The sequence below is a fragment of the Vigna umbellata genome, chromosome 3 (genome assembly GCF_029865625.1).
Source record: "Vigna umbellata cultivar VRB3 chromosome 3, Vumbellata_1.0, whole genome shotgun sequence".
Classification (NCBI taxonomy): Eukaryota; Viridiplantae; Streptophyta; class Magnoliopsida; order Fabales; family Fabaceae; genus Vigna; species Vigna umbellata.
The window spans coordinates 14445952-14465055 of record NC_142167.1 but is presented as its reverse complement, the minus strand read 5'-3'; the positions used below and the strand labels follow the sequence as shown (position 1 = coordinate 14465055).

Here is a 19104-nt window from a genome sequence, read left to right as displayed (position 1 = left end):
AGCATAAATATGTCAATCTCAATGCTCTAAGAGGAACATAGGGTTTTTTTAAAGTCAATATCGCATCTGTTATAATAAAAACCCATGTGATTAATCATTTCTAATATAATTTTATATCAGTATGAATCAATCTAATAAATGTCTCGTTTATTACGAGATTGTAACATTTTTTTCAAAAACGGTTTCTACTGATCATAGTCAAGGTAATTGTGCACTAGTGTTTTTTTAATAAGAATGTATTTAACTAAACAAAAACCTATTTAATTAAACACGCATTTGGTCAGGGCCAGATAAAGTAAAAGATTCTGTTTTGTAAACCATTGAACTTGAAAAACTCTTTATTAAAATGATTTTCCGAACGTTTTCTTAACTTCTACGAAAAAAGAAGTTTTGCAAATTAAGCAAGTGTTGCAAAAAGTAAGTTTGGAGTTTGACGGATAGAGTTGAAACTAGCAAGGATGCAGCCAACAAAACGTCAACAACAACAAAAGCCAGAAATTTTGAACATAGACACAAACAAAACATAGATGTTCCAATGAAATTGTTCTCATTAATTTATCCAAATAGCTTAACAAGAATATTCTAAATATTTTGGTATAAACCCCAAAACTGTGATGTCAGAGTGGGAGCAATGATGGCCTCAGACACAATTCCTGATATTTTAAGTGGCCCTACCAAATTCAGTCATTATTATTTCAGCTCTCATATGGCCAGAAATTATTTTAAATAATGAATATCTTGAATTATAAAATAAAATACTTACATATTTCAAAAGCTTCAACAACATAAAAGTTTCATCTCACTAGGTGACAAATGTTTCAGAAGATAAACAAAAAATGAAACTTTTATTCTAAGGAATCTCTATTTTTATGCCAATGAAGATACTTTATCCATACATGAATCATGAAATGGATTTGATCTTGGCTGGTAATTTGAGGTTCCCAGTTGACAAATTTCTCAATAATGACTGAAAAAATATTTTAAGAAATCATATCAGAGACAGAAATAAATTATTTGATTCCTTTTCATAGGATCATGATAGGTGGATGCTACCCCATGTGGAAAATCTCCCACATATACAAATTTCATAATTTGAACACATCTTTCCAAAAATGATCACTACTTCTGATTCTGATTTAAAACAAAATCTTTTAAAGAAGAAAAGGTAAAAAAAGAGAAAAAATAATAAAGATAAGTTAACTGCAGGAGGAAAATAACATTGCTGAAAAACCAGACAATGCTGTCAAGGTAAAGTTAATTAGATCATCAGATCCCTGTGGTCCAGTGTGCAAAATCAACCTGAAATGTTCCAACCATAGTAGGATCTTAACAGCAGGGAGAGGAAGAAGAAAAATGCTGCTGTCAGTATATTCACCAAAGTAAAAACCAGGAATCAGCATATTCTTTTAACGCCATATTTGTAATTTATAAACAGAAAATGTTACTCATGTTTTACAATGAGCTTCATCTGATGATAATCACCATAATGAAAATGAATTTAATTTCTAAAAATAGTTATTAGTATATTTTATACACAATGTAAAATCCTATTAGATTACAATGCATTGCTAATTAAAATAGCAGAATATGTCGTTTTCGAAGATATATTTTAATGACAGAAAAACAGCAGTGTACTTTCTGTTATTTAGTTGAAGACGGAAAGAAAATTAGCTTCTGATTTCAAACTTTTTTATCCCAATTTTGAGTTTCTCTCCACCACATTCAATGCACCAAAGGAGTTAAAGAAAGTCAAAATGCACAGAATTCCATATTAAGCAGTGAAATTCATTCATCTTCTCCAATGATGCACGAAGGCTACACAAGATCTACAAGTCAAAAGGCAGATGCAACTAACAAAAACACCTATAAATAAAGGCATTGATTGAAAGTTTGAAACCCCTCAATTTGTTACAGAGAACATACGCAGTTTGTGACAGGTAAGCATGTTCTTACTTTTTTACCTTTTCCGTGTTCCAGCACATCTATGTGATCATTGTACTAAACAAATGTGTCCTAGATCTACCCTCTACTCCTTCAGGGATGGTTTCAAGAGGAGCAAAAGTGTTACTCATAGGTCTTCTGGGAATGTTTTGCCAGGGTACTCAACTCCCTCCTCCCAAACCCAATGATTCTGCAGATGGTGTTCATGTTTCACCAAAAGTCAGACTCAGAGATGGAAGGTACCTTGCTTATAGAGAAAAGGGTGTCCCCAAGGACCAAGCAAAACACATCATCATCATTGTACACGGCTTCGGAAGCTCCAAAGATATGAACTTTTTGGCACCCCAAGTATATACGCTGACCTCAATCTCTCTTTACAAAACTTTCTTCTGTTGATTTGAAAATAGTAGACATGTTATGTTGTATGAGTGGATTTAGATCTAATTACCACACCAGATAAACAACAGTATGTTATTATCAACTAAACAACATGCTTGATTGCAATAAACTGAGGGAAAAAAGTAGAGCAGATTCAAAATGCTGTAACTCTGACTCAAGTGGAAAAACTTATACTTTTCTCATCTAAGTTTTTATAAGTATTGATGGAGTATTAGAACAGAAAAATCCATTAGATAATGAATCAACAATTCAAGATAGTCACGACAAACCATTAGACATAGATATGTAGGTGTTCTGGTTTGATACTCGGATACACAGAAGATGTTTTTATTTGAGCCCTTTTCTTTTTTTTTTTGGTAATTGTAATGAATTCTAATTCTAAGTTTTGAAGCATTAAAGTTGCAGTGTGCCTATTAAATATGAGAACTAAGATAACAGTGGCACTAATTCTACAGGAACTGATAGATGAACTGGGTATATATATTCTGCAATATGACAGAGCAGGGTATGGAGAAAGTGATCCAAACCCCAAACGCTCACTGAAAAGTGAAGCACTTGACATTGAAGAGCTGGCTGATCAGTTACAGATAGGGTCAAAATTTTATGTGATTGGAGTCTCTATGGGGTCATATGCTACCTGGAGTTGTTTGAACTACATCCCCAACAGGCAAATTTCAAGCCTCAAAATATAAATTTATGAAAACCATGTTTGTTTTCACAAATAATACAAGAAATGACGGATTACATTTCTAAGCACATGGTGTTTGGCCATAGGAAAGAAAAAGTCAATTTTGTTATTATTTGTGAGAAAATGCAAACAAACTGGTCTAAGTTTTCCCTTTTATTGCTTGAAATAGAGTGTTAATTTCATCAAAAGGTAAACATTGGTGCAGGCTAGCAGGTGTAGCTATGATAGCCCCAGTGATAAACTATCAATGGCCTTCGTTTCCTGAGAGTCTGATAAAAAAGGACTATAAGAGGAAACTCATCAAGTGTGCCGTCTTGCTTGCAAAGTATTTTCCAAGACTTTTGCTCTGGTGGGTGACTCACAAGTGGCTCCCTTCAAATTCTGTCATAGAAAAAAACCCAGCTTTTTTCAACAAAAGAGATATAGATATCTTAGAAACTATTCCTGGGTTTCCAATGCTTAGCAAGGCAAGTTACATGTTTCTTTCTCTTGTTCTACTATGTGAATATAGATAGATTCTGGTTGGAGAAGAAGATAAAAGATAAAATAAACTGAAGTTTTCCCATACATTGAAACTAAAACTGCTGGTTTAGCATAAGTTAAGACCAGCTTTTAAAGAAGTTAAATAAGACAACTCCTATAAACCAGTTCATTCCTTAGTCAAACTCACCAGAGAAACTGATTTTGTTTTACTTGTTCATCTTCTTCTGAGTGTTTTTTTTTTTATCAAAATAGATCATGGAAGATCCTATTTGAGGTAATTGTATATGTATGTTTCCACTTACAGGAAAAATTAAGGGAACAAGTTGTTTTTGACACTCTGAGGGATGATTGGTTGGTGGCCTTTGGGGAGTGGGAATTTGACCCTTTGAAGCTAAGTAATCCATTTCCTCAGAACACAAGTTCAGCTCACATTTGGCAGGGCTATGAAGATAAGGTAGTGCCCTCTCAAATTCAAAGGTTTGTTACAGAGAAGCTGCCTTGGATACAGTATCATGAAGTTCCAGATGGTGGTCATTTGATTGTGCACTATAGTGGGGTATGTGAGGCCATTCTGAAGGCACTTTTACTTGGAGAACAAAATCTTTTATATAGGCCTAGACCAGGAGTATCTTTATCTTGATTTTGCATTAACTCTCTACATTACAAACTTTTCTTTATCCTTTTTCTTCTTTTTTGAAGAATGTCAAATATGTAAATCACATTCGTTGATTGACAGGATGAAAAAAATGTCATATATGTAGTTTACTTCATTTTTTTCTATAATCTTTTTATGCTTTTCAAGGTCAGCTTGTTTAAATCTTACTATGTGAAAGAATCTCTAAATAAACCAGTTGCATCATTCTAAGAGAAAATGTTTGGTGGGTAGTTCATGACAGAATAAATGGGAAGGGACAAAAGTTGGATGTTCTAAGTACCATCATGTGATAAAAGAACATCTTACTATAACACAAATTATAATGATATAAATCTTACTTTTCAAATCGGTTAAGTAAAATTTAAAATCCATTTTTTTATACAATAGTGAATTTTAATATTCTAATATTGTCCATAAACTTCACACAAAATTATTTAAAGGTCTAATTATTTCTTTTAAGAAAATTAAATATTAATCATCAAGTTTTACATTAACTTTTAATCTACTAATTAATAGGTCATCCATGATTTGTAACTAGGGGTACTAATATTTCACTTTTAAGTTAATAATTTATTCAATTTATATGATACAGTTTATTTTACATAAAAGAAAAACTATTTTGAAAAATGTTCTTTTACTAATAGCGTACTGTTGTATTTATGTTGATAATAATTCTAAGTAGCTTTCTTAATATATTTAAATATTGATATTGAATAGTAAATAGTTATATATAATTTAGATAATCTTCCCATATTAATATCATAAGTAGTTACATATATTACTTAGGTTTAGTTATTATCTTTACGTAAACATTTTATCATGTACTAAATAAATTATTGAAATTAACATACATTAATTCAAACAATTCAAAAATAATAAACTCTTGAATAAGTGTATTAAAGGATATATTCATCAATAAATATCTACAATTTTTTGAAAGACTTATGGTAAACATGTCTTACCACATACTAACAAACTATTGAATTCAAGATCGTGATGGACTGTATAATTTAATATTTTCCTGTAAGAACTAGAAAATAAAGTATTAGAGTTGACATATGTTTTAAAATAATGAAACTAAATATTTCAAAGTTAAAATAATTTAATAAAATAAATATAAATTCTTAAACTCGTCTCATTACTTAAAACACCAACCATCTCTCTACAACTCTTTCTCTTAACTTCCTCTCGCTTCTCACTAAAGATTCTCACTCCTTGATTATCAGTTTGACAATCAAAAGCTCCTAGGAGATCATGGCGTAGTAATCTCAACATCGATCAGATCAATTTTTAGAATAGAGCAAATAAGTTTCGACTCATTTTTCTCTTTCATTCCTAATTTGAAATTATGCTAAGTGATTCTTCATCGTATGTATCTGTTTATTTCTCTTCCTAATTCTTTGGTAATCTGAAGTCCTAAGCACTCATTCCGTTTCCAATTCGGTGTTTCGTAAATGTTTTTATAAATTTCTTGTGTTTCAAGCAATCAGCAAGGTGTTTTTAGATCTTGATAACATTCTTTTAAGGTAAGGGGATGCTAGATGTTCAATTTTAAATTATGTTTGTTATTTAATTTTAATACTTGCATATATGTCAAAATGGTTGAATTATGTGTTCAAATGCTTATGCGATGTTAGTGTATTTAAGTAGAAATTGTTTGATGGTTGAATTCTGATATGATACAATTGAGATGTCTTTATTTATATGAATTGTGTGTTTTAAAGGTATTGTGATGTTTATTACTGGCTAAAATGTGTTTGGAATAATGAGTGACCAAATCTTGTTTTTTAATGCTAAAAAAAGAGGGGTTTTATTAAGTGAGTTTGTGAAATGGCTATTGGTGTAAAAAAACTACTAATTTAGGTTTGTTATGGGGTCAATTGAAACCTGTCAGAAGTAGGAATTAGATGAAAATTGATCTAGAACCAAAAAGGGTGGTCCATGGTTAGTGTTTGAGTGATTTTTAGTGCAAATTGGAGGTTTGGAGTAGAGAGATTGTGAATTAGAGGGTTTGGGCTAAAGTGTAGAGTTTGGGGTCTGTAATTGAGTCATTTAAGACTTGTCTAAGCCTATAGTTTGTTGAAGTTGGTGTAGGAAGTGGTAGAAGTGAGTTTAGGTAGTCTAGAATGGCTAATTGGGGTTTGGAGTGGTCAATTTGAGTTAGAGGTTTGTTTTTAGATGTTTGTCAATGCCTAAGAGGTTGTAAGAATCATTCAAACTTGTGTAGAGGGTCACCAAAGTCAAAATAGGAGTGTTTTAAAACCTGGTGTAGTGTTGGGCGCCTCCTAAGTGCCTCATGAGTGCCATTTTTTCAAGGATAATGACGTTGAGTGCTCCTTGGGCACTAGTTTTGTGCAAGGTTTGGCGCTGAGCGCCTCCAGGCACCCCATTCCAGTGAGTTTGGTGCTTAGACGTCCCTTTTTGGGGGCTAAGCACCCCTTAACCAGTTTTTGAGTTTTCCATTTTTTAGGTTATTCTGTGTTTTGTGATGCACTGGTTTGGTTTTTATGATGCATGTGTGATAGTTTATTATGAGTGTTATGGTGATATATGAAGTGATATGTTTACTTGCTTATTGAATGGAAAAGTCATGGAGATGGTTCCAAGGAGGATCCTATTATTGGGTGATTTCAAATATTGTTGGTATGAATGCAGGTAGTTCAATTTTGGGATTATCTTGACACTCTAATAATAATTCATTCTCAAGTAAAGAAGATTGACACATGTGATGAGAATAACACAAAGTCTTAGTTTATGTGCTTCTAGTTTTTCTTAAAAATATTCTTTTTAACTATTAAAATGTTCTTCTAAAGATATATGAATATTCATGTTTATTTTTTATTTTGAAGTTTTTAAAGGACTTTTACAAAATATACATTTTCGTATACTATTTCTTTTGTTTAGTTTTAAATTTAATTAATAATTTGATTTTTATATTTAGATTTTTGATTTATTTTTATTACTATATATTTTTTTAGTTTATTTTAAAAGATTTAATATAAGTTCTTCCGTTAAATTCACTCTTTAAAAATTATTATGTGTCAAAATTAGAGAAATAGATGAAGATAATGAGAAGTGAAAGAAAATGACAAAAAGGCGTAAGAAGAATGAAAAATAGAAAGGTTTTTGAAAAAAATATAATATTAAGTCTTTAAAAAAGTAAAGATTCAATTAAATCAAATGAGTAGAAAACTTAAATATAAGATCTTAATTATTTTTATTAAAATTGATAGATAAACTTTTATTGTTATAAGAAAACTATGTTTATTTTTTATTTTGTTTGTGAACTTAAATAAAGTGAAATTTAATTTTCAGACATTATTTAATTTATATAAAACTTTTGTACTAATGTCAAGTAATTCAAATTATGACGATAATTAATAATCTCATGTATTTATTAAACTTAGTGTAGTAGAATTCATAAGGATACACACAACCACAAACATACGAATGGTGAAGGTAGAAGCGGCGTAGAATGTACCTCCCGCGTTATTTTTATTTTGGTACTTAATCACTATACAACTGTTTTTTTATGCCTATATAATATATAATATAACACTGTGTATTTTAATCACTATATAATAATTATTATATGACATATAATATATAGTATAATTCATAATTACATAATAATATATAATATAATACATAATTACATAATATAATACATATGAATATATATGAATATATCTTTACCTTTTTGGGACTCAACTCTGCGACTTTGATCTGCGCTTGACTTTGTTCAATTCCGATTGAAGGTATTATTTTTTCCGATCTTCGATTTTCCGTTGCTTCAATTCTCTCTTTTAATTCGTCTCCAACCCTCTTTTCCCCAATTTCTCCAATTCAACCTAGGTTTTTTTTTTCCAACGAATTGATTCTCCCTCGTATCCCCAATTCCGATCTTTCGTGAATTTTCCTACACCCTTGCCTGTATGACGGTTGCCACTATCTAGTTCGTTTCTTTGTTTGTTGCCGTTTCGGTTTTACTGCAGAATTTCGGTCCAATTTTGTTTCTTTTTTTCTTTTTAACTGTTAGAGAGGGGAAATTCCTTTTCGGTTTTAGTAGTATTTTCTGAACTATGCGATGTTTGGCATTTAGTTTTATTCGTTGCGGGGGAATTTGGTGTTGTGATTTCGTGAAATTGGCAATGTACGTCAGGGAGTGTCAACCTTCGTTGAAATGGGATGGGATGGCTTCATTGATGTTAGTGGGAGCTTGCTCATTTTTCTATTGAGCGTCATGCAGTAAGGAGTTTTCATAAGTAGTTTATTTCAGCTTTCCTTTTGTCTTGCTCGATCTCGTGCTATAAATCTATTTGGAGCTGTAAATGGATTCGTTATTAATTTGTTTATAGTATAATAATGTACTTTAGCATTGTTTGGATAAGCTTCTTCGTAAACACTTAAGGAGAAGAACATAAGGAAGTAAAATGAATTGGGTTTTTCTGATAAATTAAAACTAACCATCTTCAGCCCTTGGACAAGTTTAATGAGAAACTTATATTGAAGTTTAGTGCTAAAGTTGATTTTAACTTATTAGAGAAATTCAATTCATTTTATCTTATTTTCTTCTCTTACAATGTTGGTGGAAAAGTTTATCTAAATGTTTTCTAGCGGGTAATAATCAATATTTCTGTTCTGCATTAATAGGTTTCAGGCAGGAATTGGGAGACTCAGTTTGATCTTGCAGTGCAAAAGAAAGTATTTCTTTTGACCTGCCTTCTAAGCTTTAGTGAGGTTGATAGCTTAATGTTGAGTTCTGGAAATAACTTGAACAGTAGCAGCAGCAGCGGGATAACTTCTTCGGATATGCCACCCTTGCCACAGTGTTTGCCACTAGATTCAATTACCGTAGGCAATAGAAAATATACTGGAGAGCTAAGAAGGGTTCTTGGTGTCTCTGCTGGAAACACGTCTGAAGACCAATCTTTTGGAGGTCCACATCCTAAACCCATGGCTCCTGGAGCTTCAGGGGAACTAAAGCACTTCAAAGAAAGTGTACAGGATGCCTCCAGAAAGGCAAGGTATATGATTGTTTTCTACCCATTTTCCTCCAACATATTTTTTACAGCCGAAAAGTTCTATTTGAATGGCGTAGTGAAAAACAGAATTTAGTATGGCTTAGTCAACTGTGAAATGAATGGTCTCATTACCTTACAGTTGGTGTAATGGGTGTAATTGTTGAGAATGGTAGGAATTGAGTACAAGAGGAAAGTTGAACCCAAAGTATTAGTCCATTAGTGCGGTGGGAGAAAGTTCTAGGTAAAGTAGTTTATTCTATTAAATGTGTGGCTTTTACCATAATATCAGTGTGCTTGGCCTTTTTCTTAATTCTATATGACCTTAAGATTTGTAAAATATTTGTGATTATGCTTTATCTAATGTAGAAGTTAGTTTCAAATGTAGATTGTTTACCTATCATGTTATGACACAGTGTGTTCAAGTTGATGTCCTAATGCAACTGTATAATGTTCATCAGGGATAGATCAAAAATGCTTGGGGAATCTTTATCTAAATTGGAAAAGTACGAGGCATTAAACATAAAGAAGCGACAAAGAACTGATTTATCTAGTGATAGGGGAAGTGGAATAAACTTGACAAAGATGGGTAACCAGATTCACAAAATCCCTAATGATAATCTAACCCAGAGATCAGAAGCAAGGACCTCAAATTCAATGCTGAACAAGCGAATTCGTACATCAGTGGCAGATGTGCGGGTGCGTAAATGTTGTACTATTGTTGCTTCCATGTTTTCATTCTTTATCTGTATAGTGAAAGATGCTATTATTATTATTCTAAAATACTATATAGCTGACCTGTCATGTATATTGTTACATAATTTTTAACAATATGGACTTTAATTTTTACGTGGGCCAAACAGGAATGCATATACAGATCAGTTTACTCATTTAAATTTCCAAGCTCCTTTTTAATCACAAAAGAAAATATTCAAGATGCTTCTAGCCTAGTTTAAACATTTTAGAATGGAATAATTGAGTAATCTGTCATCTAAATCTCCAAGTAAAGCATTGATAAATGATAATACCAATGTCATTTTAAAAATGGACAACGTTTTGCTCTGTTTTCTTCTTGCTTTTGATTTATTAATTTATGTTAATAATCTGCTTGTGTTGTTTACTTTCACTCTTTCTTCATGACTTTGCACACTCTGTAATGCTCTCAGGAGGAAAGTAGGTCTGCTGCTATAGGAAGGTCACGGATGGTCACAGAGAAGGATGCAAATCTGGTTCAAACACTTGGAGGAAGTTCTGTTCGAAACGAAGAGAAAACTCGCAGATTACTTGCTGGAGGTGAAGGGTTGGATCAGAAAATAAAGAAAAAGAGGTCTGTTGGAACTGTGGGAAACAGAATTACAACTACTGAAAGGGATGTAAAAGTAACTGCACTTCCAAAGGCAAATGCTGATTTGAAGATGCGACTTTATGATGCTCAGGGTTTCAGGTAGTTATTTAGTTTTATATTTTCTTTCTACTCAATTGCAATATATATTTTTCAAATGTAAATTGTAGATGGAGAGTGTCTTGGACGCCTTATCACATATGAAGACTATTTCACTATGCTAAGTGTGAAATAAAGCATTCCAAATGAATCCATTTAGTGTGTCGCAATATTGATACTTGTACTTATCTGGTTTATTCAGTAATCGGTTGCTATTTGTTCCGTTTTTAAAGCATTCCTGCTGTTTACTTGTTTAGGAGGGGAAAAAAACTTTCTTACTTCCATTCTCTTCATTGGCTATTAAACAGAAGCGGAGCCTGGGCCCCTGGGCATTTTTGTTTTTGTTTGGTAAAATTACAGCTTTCAGTTTGGGGATTTTGATGATAATTCTCTCACCTTTCTTTCTGTACACTTTTTTTCCTGTTTGGTGATTATTCAGAGAATATATTGGATGATCCCTTGGACATGCAGTTTTTTCCATGGTGTTATTTTTTGTAGTTGAGAAAGGGATTGATATTTAATTCAGACACTTCTGATAATCCACATTTTTCTATGAAAAAAAATTGGTTAGAGAAGTATTTATACTGAAGTAGTGCTCTGAATAATTACTTGTTTAAAGGTCTTTTTTATTCCTTACTTGGAAAGTTACATGCTTTGCTTTCTATGTCTGGTAGTGAAATAATTTATGAATAAATAACAGGAATATATCCAAGATGGAGCTTGTTAGACTTAGATAGATGATTCGTAGACCTTTCTGTATATTACATTCACAATTGATGAATGTATTTAGGTTAATTATGTTGATTAGCTTCACTGCTAGAGGATAGACTCAGGAATGCTTTTAAGTTTGAATTACTTGTTTATTGTTTATTTATATTCTTCATTTGACTAACCTATCACAATTAGCACTAGATAGAAGTTCATTTACATTATATTGCATGGTCTTTTTCTCCCACCAACATTTTTGTCCAGTAATTTTCCACTTTGGAATATTGTTTATTTGTTTGATTCTACAAATATTAGGTTGTCATATCATTGGCAAATGGTTTGTTGCAACTTTTGTTATTGGGGAACAGAAAAGTAAAAGTAGTTCTCTTGTGTATTAATACCGTTTTTTGGGTGAAGATTGAAGTCTGGATCTGCTGGAATCAAGTCTGAGGGCTCTTCAGAGCTTACTAATACAAGTGTGCGCATGATGCTTACAAGTGAGCAAGGTGTTTCTGTTCACAGGGAGCACATAGCTGAGCAGAGAGTTGTTGCTAAAGGAAACACCAGGTTTGAACATATTGTGACATGGTCTTTATTCCTACTTCTACATCCTAGTTGTTTTATCTGTCAATTTTGTTTGATTCTAGACTTAGATTTATCACAATAATGTTTACACAGGTTGTTATTTACATTTATGTGTTTTGATTTCTATTTACAAATTTATTAAATTTTTATGTTTCTATAAATAGGGCCAGCACTCAGGAAGACCCGGCGAGCAGCCCTAACACGATAATTAAAAACAAGGTATCTCGAGCACCAAGGACAGGTTCAGTTAGTGCACTTGAATCATCAAACACTCAACCTTCATCTACAGCTTTTCCTGGTTGGTAACTGCCTACAAATTCTAATATGAAGTCTTAGTGATTGGTATAACAAATAATTAAAAGCCTTTTTACATCCATAGGTTCTTCTATACATCCAATGACCCAGTGGGTTGGTCAGAGACCACCTAAAAATTCACGCTCACGAAGAGTTAAAGTAGTTTCTCCTGCCTCACGGAATCTTGAAGTTCAGGTCCCATCCGAAGGCTGTCTGACTTCCGATTTCAGTGTTAAAGCTTCTTCTGCTGGCAACAATGGATTTCCAATGGCAAGCAGTGTAGACCATAGTAATCCAAAATATAAAAGACCGCCTGATGATATTTCATCTCCATTTGGATTATCTGAAAGTGAGGAATCTGGAGCTGGGGAAAACAAAATAAAGGAGAAAGGAGGAGTGAATGGCAGTGACTTTGCTATGGCACCAGATAAGGCTGGGGCTTCAATGTTTCAAATGAGGAAGAACAAGATATCAACGGATGAATCTGGAGATAGTGTGCAGAGACATGGAAGAAATGGAAGAAATTTATCATTAGTTAGGTCAGGCCTCCCTTCTGGAAGGGAGAAGGCAGAAAATGGACCAATAATGAAGCCAGTACAGGACATGAAGCCTAATGATAAGAGTAAAATGTGAGTTTACTTTAATTTTAGATCTAGTTCATCCTTTCTCCTTCCATTTCTAAAACTGTCTTTATCTTTTTGATAAATGCAGCAAATATGGTCGCCCTCCTTCAAAAAAGCAGAAAGAGCGCAAAGTTGTGGCTCGTGTAGGGAAGCAACTGAACATTGGTTCTGCTGATTTTGGAGGTACTGTTGATATTTAGAAGCTTATTTATTTGGGAATTTTTGTTCTATGATAGGGATGGCTAAATTCCTTCACTCTGCTTATGTGTGGTAGTGATATTAGTGTGTAGGTTTTACCAAACTGAAATATTTTAACAAATGTCATATCACACTGAACTTTTCAGGCATGTAGAGGCTATAATAACATAGTTTTCTGTAGTTATACATATATTATTTTACATATAACTTATTCTATCATTAAATTATTTTTCTGTATTCAATAAAAGGTTTAATTTCATTTTCAGGTTAATATGTAGCCAGTTAAATATTTATATATATATATATATATATATATATATATATATATATATATATTTTCTTTTCATTATGTTTTCACACAGTGTACTGTGATTTTCCAGGTGAATCTGATGATGATCGTGAAGAGTTATGTAAAGCTGCAAATGCAGCTCGTAATGCTAGCGGTATGCTTCTTTAACCATTCTACCTTCTTCTAAATGTTTTTCTTTTTGGTTTGTAATTTTATATTTCACAACTTTGGTGGCTTATTTTCTGTAGACCTTGCTTGCTCGGGTCCTTTCTGGAATAAAATGGAGTCTATTTTTGCTTCTATCAGCTTGGATGATGCATCTTACTTGAAGCAACAGGTAGCAACTGGGTCTTAAGCATGTTGTGTTTTTCCTTGAAATGTGAAGTTACCATCTGACTCCCAATTGGTGAATAGATTCCCGACTTACTGATTTTTTGCTTTTTGGTTGTTTAATCAGCTCAATATTGCCGTGGAATTTGATAAAAGTTTATCTCATATGTTTGGCATTGATCAAGATCTGTTGGTAAGTGTTTGGCATTATAAAAAACTTGCCTATATCTTTCATTATGTCAATATTGAAGGACTTCTGTCTTGATCTTCTTCTGTAAATTTAAGGTTTTTACTATTAAACCACAATTTTCATCTGGAGGAATGTGATTACTAGTAAGTTTGTATTTCCTCAGGGTGTTGTTATAAATAACAAGACCACTCAAGATTCAGAAGAAAGAAAGAGAAGTCAATGTGACGAGGATTTAACTAAGTTTGATGCATTGGCTGGAAAGAAGGACATGGAAAGACCGGACAAGGTTACCCCACTATTTCAAAGACTTCTTTGTGCTTTAATTGAAGAAGAGGAATATGAAGAATCATATCACCAAATTGATGCAAAGAATATATCTCGACAATGTGCCAGTGATGACTCTCACTGTGGTTCTTGTAATCAAATTGATTTTGAACCCAAAGATCGGGATAGAATGGATTCTGAAGTTGAATCAGAGGTGGATCTTCAAATTCAGAAGAACTGCGTGTTGGATAGACTATCCTGTGATAAGAGCACCACATCCAACACATTTAGATACCCAAACACATCCAGTTCTTTACAAAGCACTGGAGTTTGGCAGGGTGATGAAGAATTTTCCCTCTCAGATATCACGCACACTAGTGAAATATGTTCAAATGATCTTGATCAACTACAGCATGCTGAGTTAAGTGTTCCTAGCTTTCCTTCTCCTGATGGCCAGTATCACCTGATGTCTCTGGATGACAAACTGCTGCTTGAGTTGCAGAGCATTGGCTTATATCCTGAAATATTGGTAGGCTTTTTTTCATATATGTAATTACAGTTATCATAGTTATTTGAAGCTTACTAGATTTATGTCTATAATCCTTAATCTTACTTTGCTTTGAACAGCCTGATTTAGCTGAGGAAGATGAAGCCATTATTAATCAAGACATTGTGAAACTTGAGAAAGCACTATACGAACAGGTGTACATTGAAATAATTTTTCACGTTAATTATTTTATCAAATCTATCTCATTGACCTTAAATTTGGTCGATTCTTATATCTGTATCCCTTATTTTGATTTATTAATAGAATCAAAGGAAGAAGAGTACTTTGGACAAAATTGATAGAGCAATTCAAGAAGAGAGGGATGTGGAAAGGCGGTAAGTGCTAAATATGTTTTTCCTCTGATCCCTCTTTGTATCTTTATTTTTATTATCTCTATAGCTTTTGTCCTAATTTCCTTATGTTTTCCTGTATTCATGAGTAACGACTTTCCATTTCTTGAATTTGTGCTAAAGATGTAATTGATTTTTATTATGATTTTGTGCTTAATGTGCAGGAAGATTGAACAATCTGCATTTGACCATCTTACTGAAACGGCTTACAGAAAGAGATTGGTACAAAATATTCCTCTATTAACCTTTTATTGTATTTTATTAAGATATGATTTACAAATCTCCTTAACCATTTTATACTTGATTTTATTTAAGATTTACAAGATTTGTAATAAATATCCCACTAGTCATAAAATCTTGTACTTTATAATATAATAAACAATTACACTAGTTCGGACCAATTTTATCAGAACTAGGCATTGGGTACCGGTTGAACCATAGTTACTAATTGAACTATTTGAATCAGTGGAAGTAAAATAAAGTTTTAAATGTCTGAATATGTTTTTTTTTTTTGCATATACTTGTTAAAAGAAAACTTGGTGATCTGGTGATACCGCACAATGGGTTCAATTCTTGTTACTGCATTTTTTACATTTTGCTTAAACACCTTGTGCGATACCTCAAAAGCTAGAGTGAGCAAGTATCTTAGCCTTCATGCTAAATCAAACAAAAACTTTCGGTCACACACAGTGCACAACTTTCCTCCACCTTGGGTCCCTCTTGCAATTTGGTACAACAGTTTTTCTTCACCTTCGATTGCATGAATAACATCAGTCCCCAACTAAAAAAGTGGTTTTCCAGGACCAAGTTTAGATAGTTTAATCTGCTTGGGGTCGTTGCTGGTATCATAATTAGATACATTTATGAATCAGTAAGCAATTCAACCCAGTTATGTGCTCCGGCTCTGATAACCAGGCAGAGCATAACAGTGATTTGGCCTTGTACCTGCCATACAGTCATGCAGAGCAACATATATGGTTGCTTTGCAGAGTTGGCTTCTATATTCTAACTGTAGGAAGCTCAGGCTGGCTTTGTAAAACCTACATGCTGAAACACCAAATCGGTCCTTGTTAGATTTGGTTTCAGTGTAGAGAGTGGATTCCTACTGATTCAGATAAGTTCTTTTCTTTTTTTGCTCGGGGTTTAGAATTTGCGAGACATGCTGTGTTGTTTGCTGCTGTGTTGGGAACTTGGATTTCTACTTCTTTAGATAGCTGTCTTTTAATTTGTGTTGTTGGTTATCTTTTTGAGTCATACATGGGAGTGATTCATAGTTTCTCCCTCCCCCATTCCATTTCTGCATTGTTTCCACGCAAAGTTCTTTCTAGTTTCTATGATAATGGTGATGATCTTCTGCGTGAAAATTTACGAGTGTCACAAGTAGACATTTTCTCCATATATATATTGTAGTCTTTTCTAGACAATCAGTTTATTGAATTGTGGGTAATGTAGGTTAGAATTCAAAGATCATTGGTAATTGGTTGGGAATATTTTGTTAATGAATGAGTGGAGTCCTTTAATTAGCTGTAATAATCAGTTCATCACTTTAAAATGTTTGCAGGCAAGCCGTGGAAGCAAAAATTCAAAAGGTGCAGTTCACAAGGTGTCTAAGCAAGTTGCTTTGGGTTTTATTAAGCGTACTCTTGGAAGATGTAAAAGATACGAAGAGTCTGGGATTAACTGCTTTAGTGAACCTACCCTACAAAATATAATGTTTGCCCCACCTTCACGTGAGAATGATACTCAACCTGCAGATTGTATGGTCTCTGGCACAGCCAGTAATACATGTAACAAAATTTCCCATCAAATTGAAGCCAGAAAATCAGGTATTCCAAAATTATGCCTTTGTATTTGAATGGGATTTGTTGTTACTCTTTTTAGTATACAGCCTTAAAAAACATTGATAAGCAATCACCCTGTTTCTTCCTTTGTGCAAGTACTGTTTCATTGACTGTTAGAGATTTGTCTGTGTTGATTAGTTGACTTGATTTTTTCCTCTTAATTTTTGTTGTGTCTATTGCTACAGGTGCAATTTCTAGTGCTTCCGAGAAATATGATTGCAGTAGAGATTATGCAGACAGGGGATTGGTTGATTCTTTTCAAGGTTCAATTCAGTCATCTGAACAAGCATCATCCAAGAATGGGTCCGTGTTTATCAAAGAAAAGAAGAGGGAAATGCTGGTCAATGGTGGTGTCAGTGGTTCTTCCTCAAGAGCATCAAATCTTGATGGTGCAGTTCATGGTGGAGTCAAGGGAAAGAGAAGTGAGAGAGACAGGAATCAAAGCCGGGACCAGAGCAGGCAAAACCCTATTGGTAGAGCTGGACGGATGTCACTGGACAGTAGTCAAAATGAGAACAAACCGAAAGCTAAGAAGCAAAAGATTAGTGCTAGTGGACATGATAGGTTTATGGAAGCAAAGGATTCTGTTCGTTTACCAGCTAATGATACAATAAAAAATGGTAGCAAAGATGGGACTACATTATCTGCTGTGGACAATTCTCAAATAAAGGAATCCAATGAATTTGGGAATTTACCACTACCTGATTTAAGTTCGATAGAAGAATTTGGTGGCGCACACGATCTTAGTTCTTGGTTGAACTTTGACGAAGATGGCTTGCAAGACCATGATTCTATTGGCCTTGAAATTCCAATGGACGACCTATCAGACTTAAATATGCTAATGTGAAGGAATATAGCTTACACTCTACCCGTTACACGTATTATGTCTGAAGGAGAGTTTGTATGTATTCACTGAAACCTTGTCGGCATCAAGATCCTGATGGTGCTTGAGTTTCTCTGGTGATTGGGATTACGAATTTTGACACATTTTTAGAGTAAACGGGAGACGTGAAGAAACTTGCTATTGTAATTCCATATTTTTTTCTGAAAGTTGTATAGAGGAAGCTTCAAACATGGATTTCATGAAATTGCGTTTTTAGATCACTTCTCTCATGAATCTAACTAGTTTTTCTGGGTTTCTAGTCATTGTCTCAGAAATTGCTATCTATATAGAAGATTAATTTTTAGCGCTTTGCCATTCACTTCAGCTGTGACTTCAGAAATAGGGTTTTCATTTCTCAAGCTGTGAGCTTCGGCTAAGTTACAGTGTATAATGTATTTTGTCCTTGTAGAACGTGACTAGCACATTATTGATTGATTTCTCCTGAATAATGGAGAATGATATTTTAATATAGGTTTTCTGGGATTTAACATATAAATTAGTTCCATCTTCAGCTACCTAATATCAGTCTCCTTATTTTCTGCTGCTTTTCTCTCAATTAACATTCATCATTCAATCATGTAAGCTTTCTTTTACTCTTTCAATTATGAAGCAAACAATTATGCTTGAGATTCATTTTCAACTGGGCATTGACTATTTGTTTCAATCAAGAAATTATTTCATATTTATAATAATAAACTCCAGAAAACTTCTCATGACAAAATGCCACAATACTAGGCCAATTCTGACTTCTTAGCTAAGGATTGACTGCACCATTTATCATTATATGATTCACTGTTAGTTTATTTGTTTCTTGCACCTTTCACAGCAAGAATCAGATAACCTGGTAACAATAAATCTTGCATTTTATATTGAACCATTTTCCTTCATTTCAATACTTTAATGCAGGTCCCCACTTTCAATCTGATACACTATAAGAAAAGACAAAAGAAACATTACTTTGCTATAAATGATAAAATGGTACCTAATCTAAAGAGACGTATGCATTAATTAAACTACGAACAAAAAATAAAGTTGTCCTCTAAAATCTCTTCAAGATTGGACGGTTAATATATAAGCACGCCGATAATGACCCATATTGCTATCTTTCCAAATACTTTAACTCCATTTGCTCATTATTCATTCAAAAGTAGTAGACAAATCCACACACCAAAACTATTACAACTACAAAAATAAAAAATAAATTCTCAGAATAAAATTATATTATAACCACTCTTCTTAGAACATGTCAACCAATTCCTATTTGGAGGTTCCTTCAAATTCTTAATGATCGAATATAAGAGCCTGCTAAATGCTAAATGCTAAATCAATACGATATGGTTTACAAAAAAGTATAACATTATACAATGCATAAAT

General features: G+C 33.2%; 2 protein-coding genes across 5 annotated transcripts; both read left to right on the top strand.

Annotated features, from left to right (window-relative positions):
- The first annotated feature begins 1681 nt into the window (after positions 1 to 1681).
- LOC124827995 (uncharacterized) lies at positions 1682 to 4281 on the top strand. 3 transcript variants are annotated; one of them, XM_047301187.2, is made up of 5 exons: positions 1682 to 1937; positions 2039 to 2289; positions 2796 to 3007; positions 3234 to 3495; positions 3816 to 4281. In XM_047301187.2, the coding sequence occupies exons 2-5, from the start codon at positions 2041 to 2043 to the stop codon at positions 4149 to 4151; spliced, it is 1059 nt and encodes a 352-aa protein (XP_047157143.1). In that variant the 5' UTR covers positions 1682 to 1937; positions 2039 to 2040; the 3' UTR covers positions 4152 to 4281. The 3 variants fall into 3 exon arrangements, with proteins under 3 accessions (XP_047157143.1, XP_047157142.1, XP_087964660.1); XM_047301186.2 differs by having other exon boundaries at positions 2018 to 2289; XM_088108534.1 differs by having other exon boundaries at positions 1683 to 1937; positions 2098 to 2289.
- A 3541-nt stretch (positions 4282 to 7822) lies between these two features.
- LOC124827996 (spectrin beta chain, brain) lies at positions 7823 to 17989 on the top strand. 2 transcript variants are annotated; one of them, XM_047301189.2, is made up of 17 exons: positions 7823 to 7924; positions 8820 to 9193; positions 9649 to 9886; positions 10354 to 10631; positions 11754 to 11903; positions 12086 to 12219; positions 12301 to 12844; positions 12927 to 13021; positions 13417 to 13479; positions 13574 to 13662; positions 13783 to 13848; positions 14009 to 14638; positions 14737 to 14811; positions 14921 to 14991; positions 15171 to 15228; positions 16568 to 16832; positions 17033 to 17989. In XM_047301189.2, the coding sequence occupies exons 2-17, from the start codon at positions 8919 to 8921 to the stop codon at positions 17692 to 17694; spliced, it is 3693 nt and encodes a 1230-aa protein (XP_047157145.2). In that variant the 5' UTR covers positions 7823 to 7924; positions 8820 to 8918; the 3' UTR covers positions 17695 to 17989. The 2 variants fall into 2 exon arrangements, with proteins under 2 accessions (XP_047157145.2, XP_047157144.2); XM_047301188.2 differs by lacking the exon at positions 7823 to 7924 and adding an exon at positions 7972 to 8414.
- The last annotated feature ends 1115 nt before the right edge of the window (positions 17990 to 19104 follow it).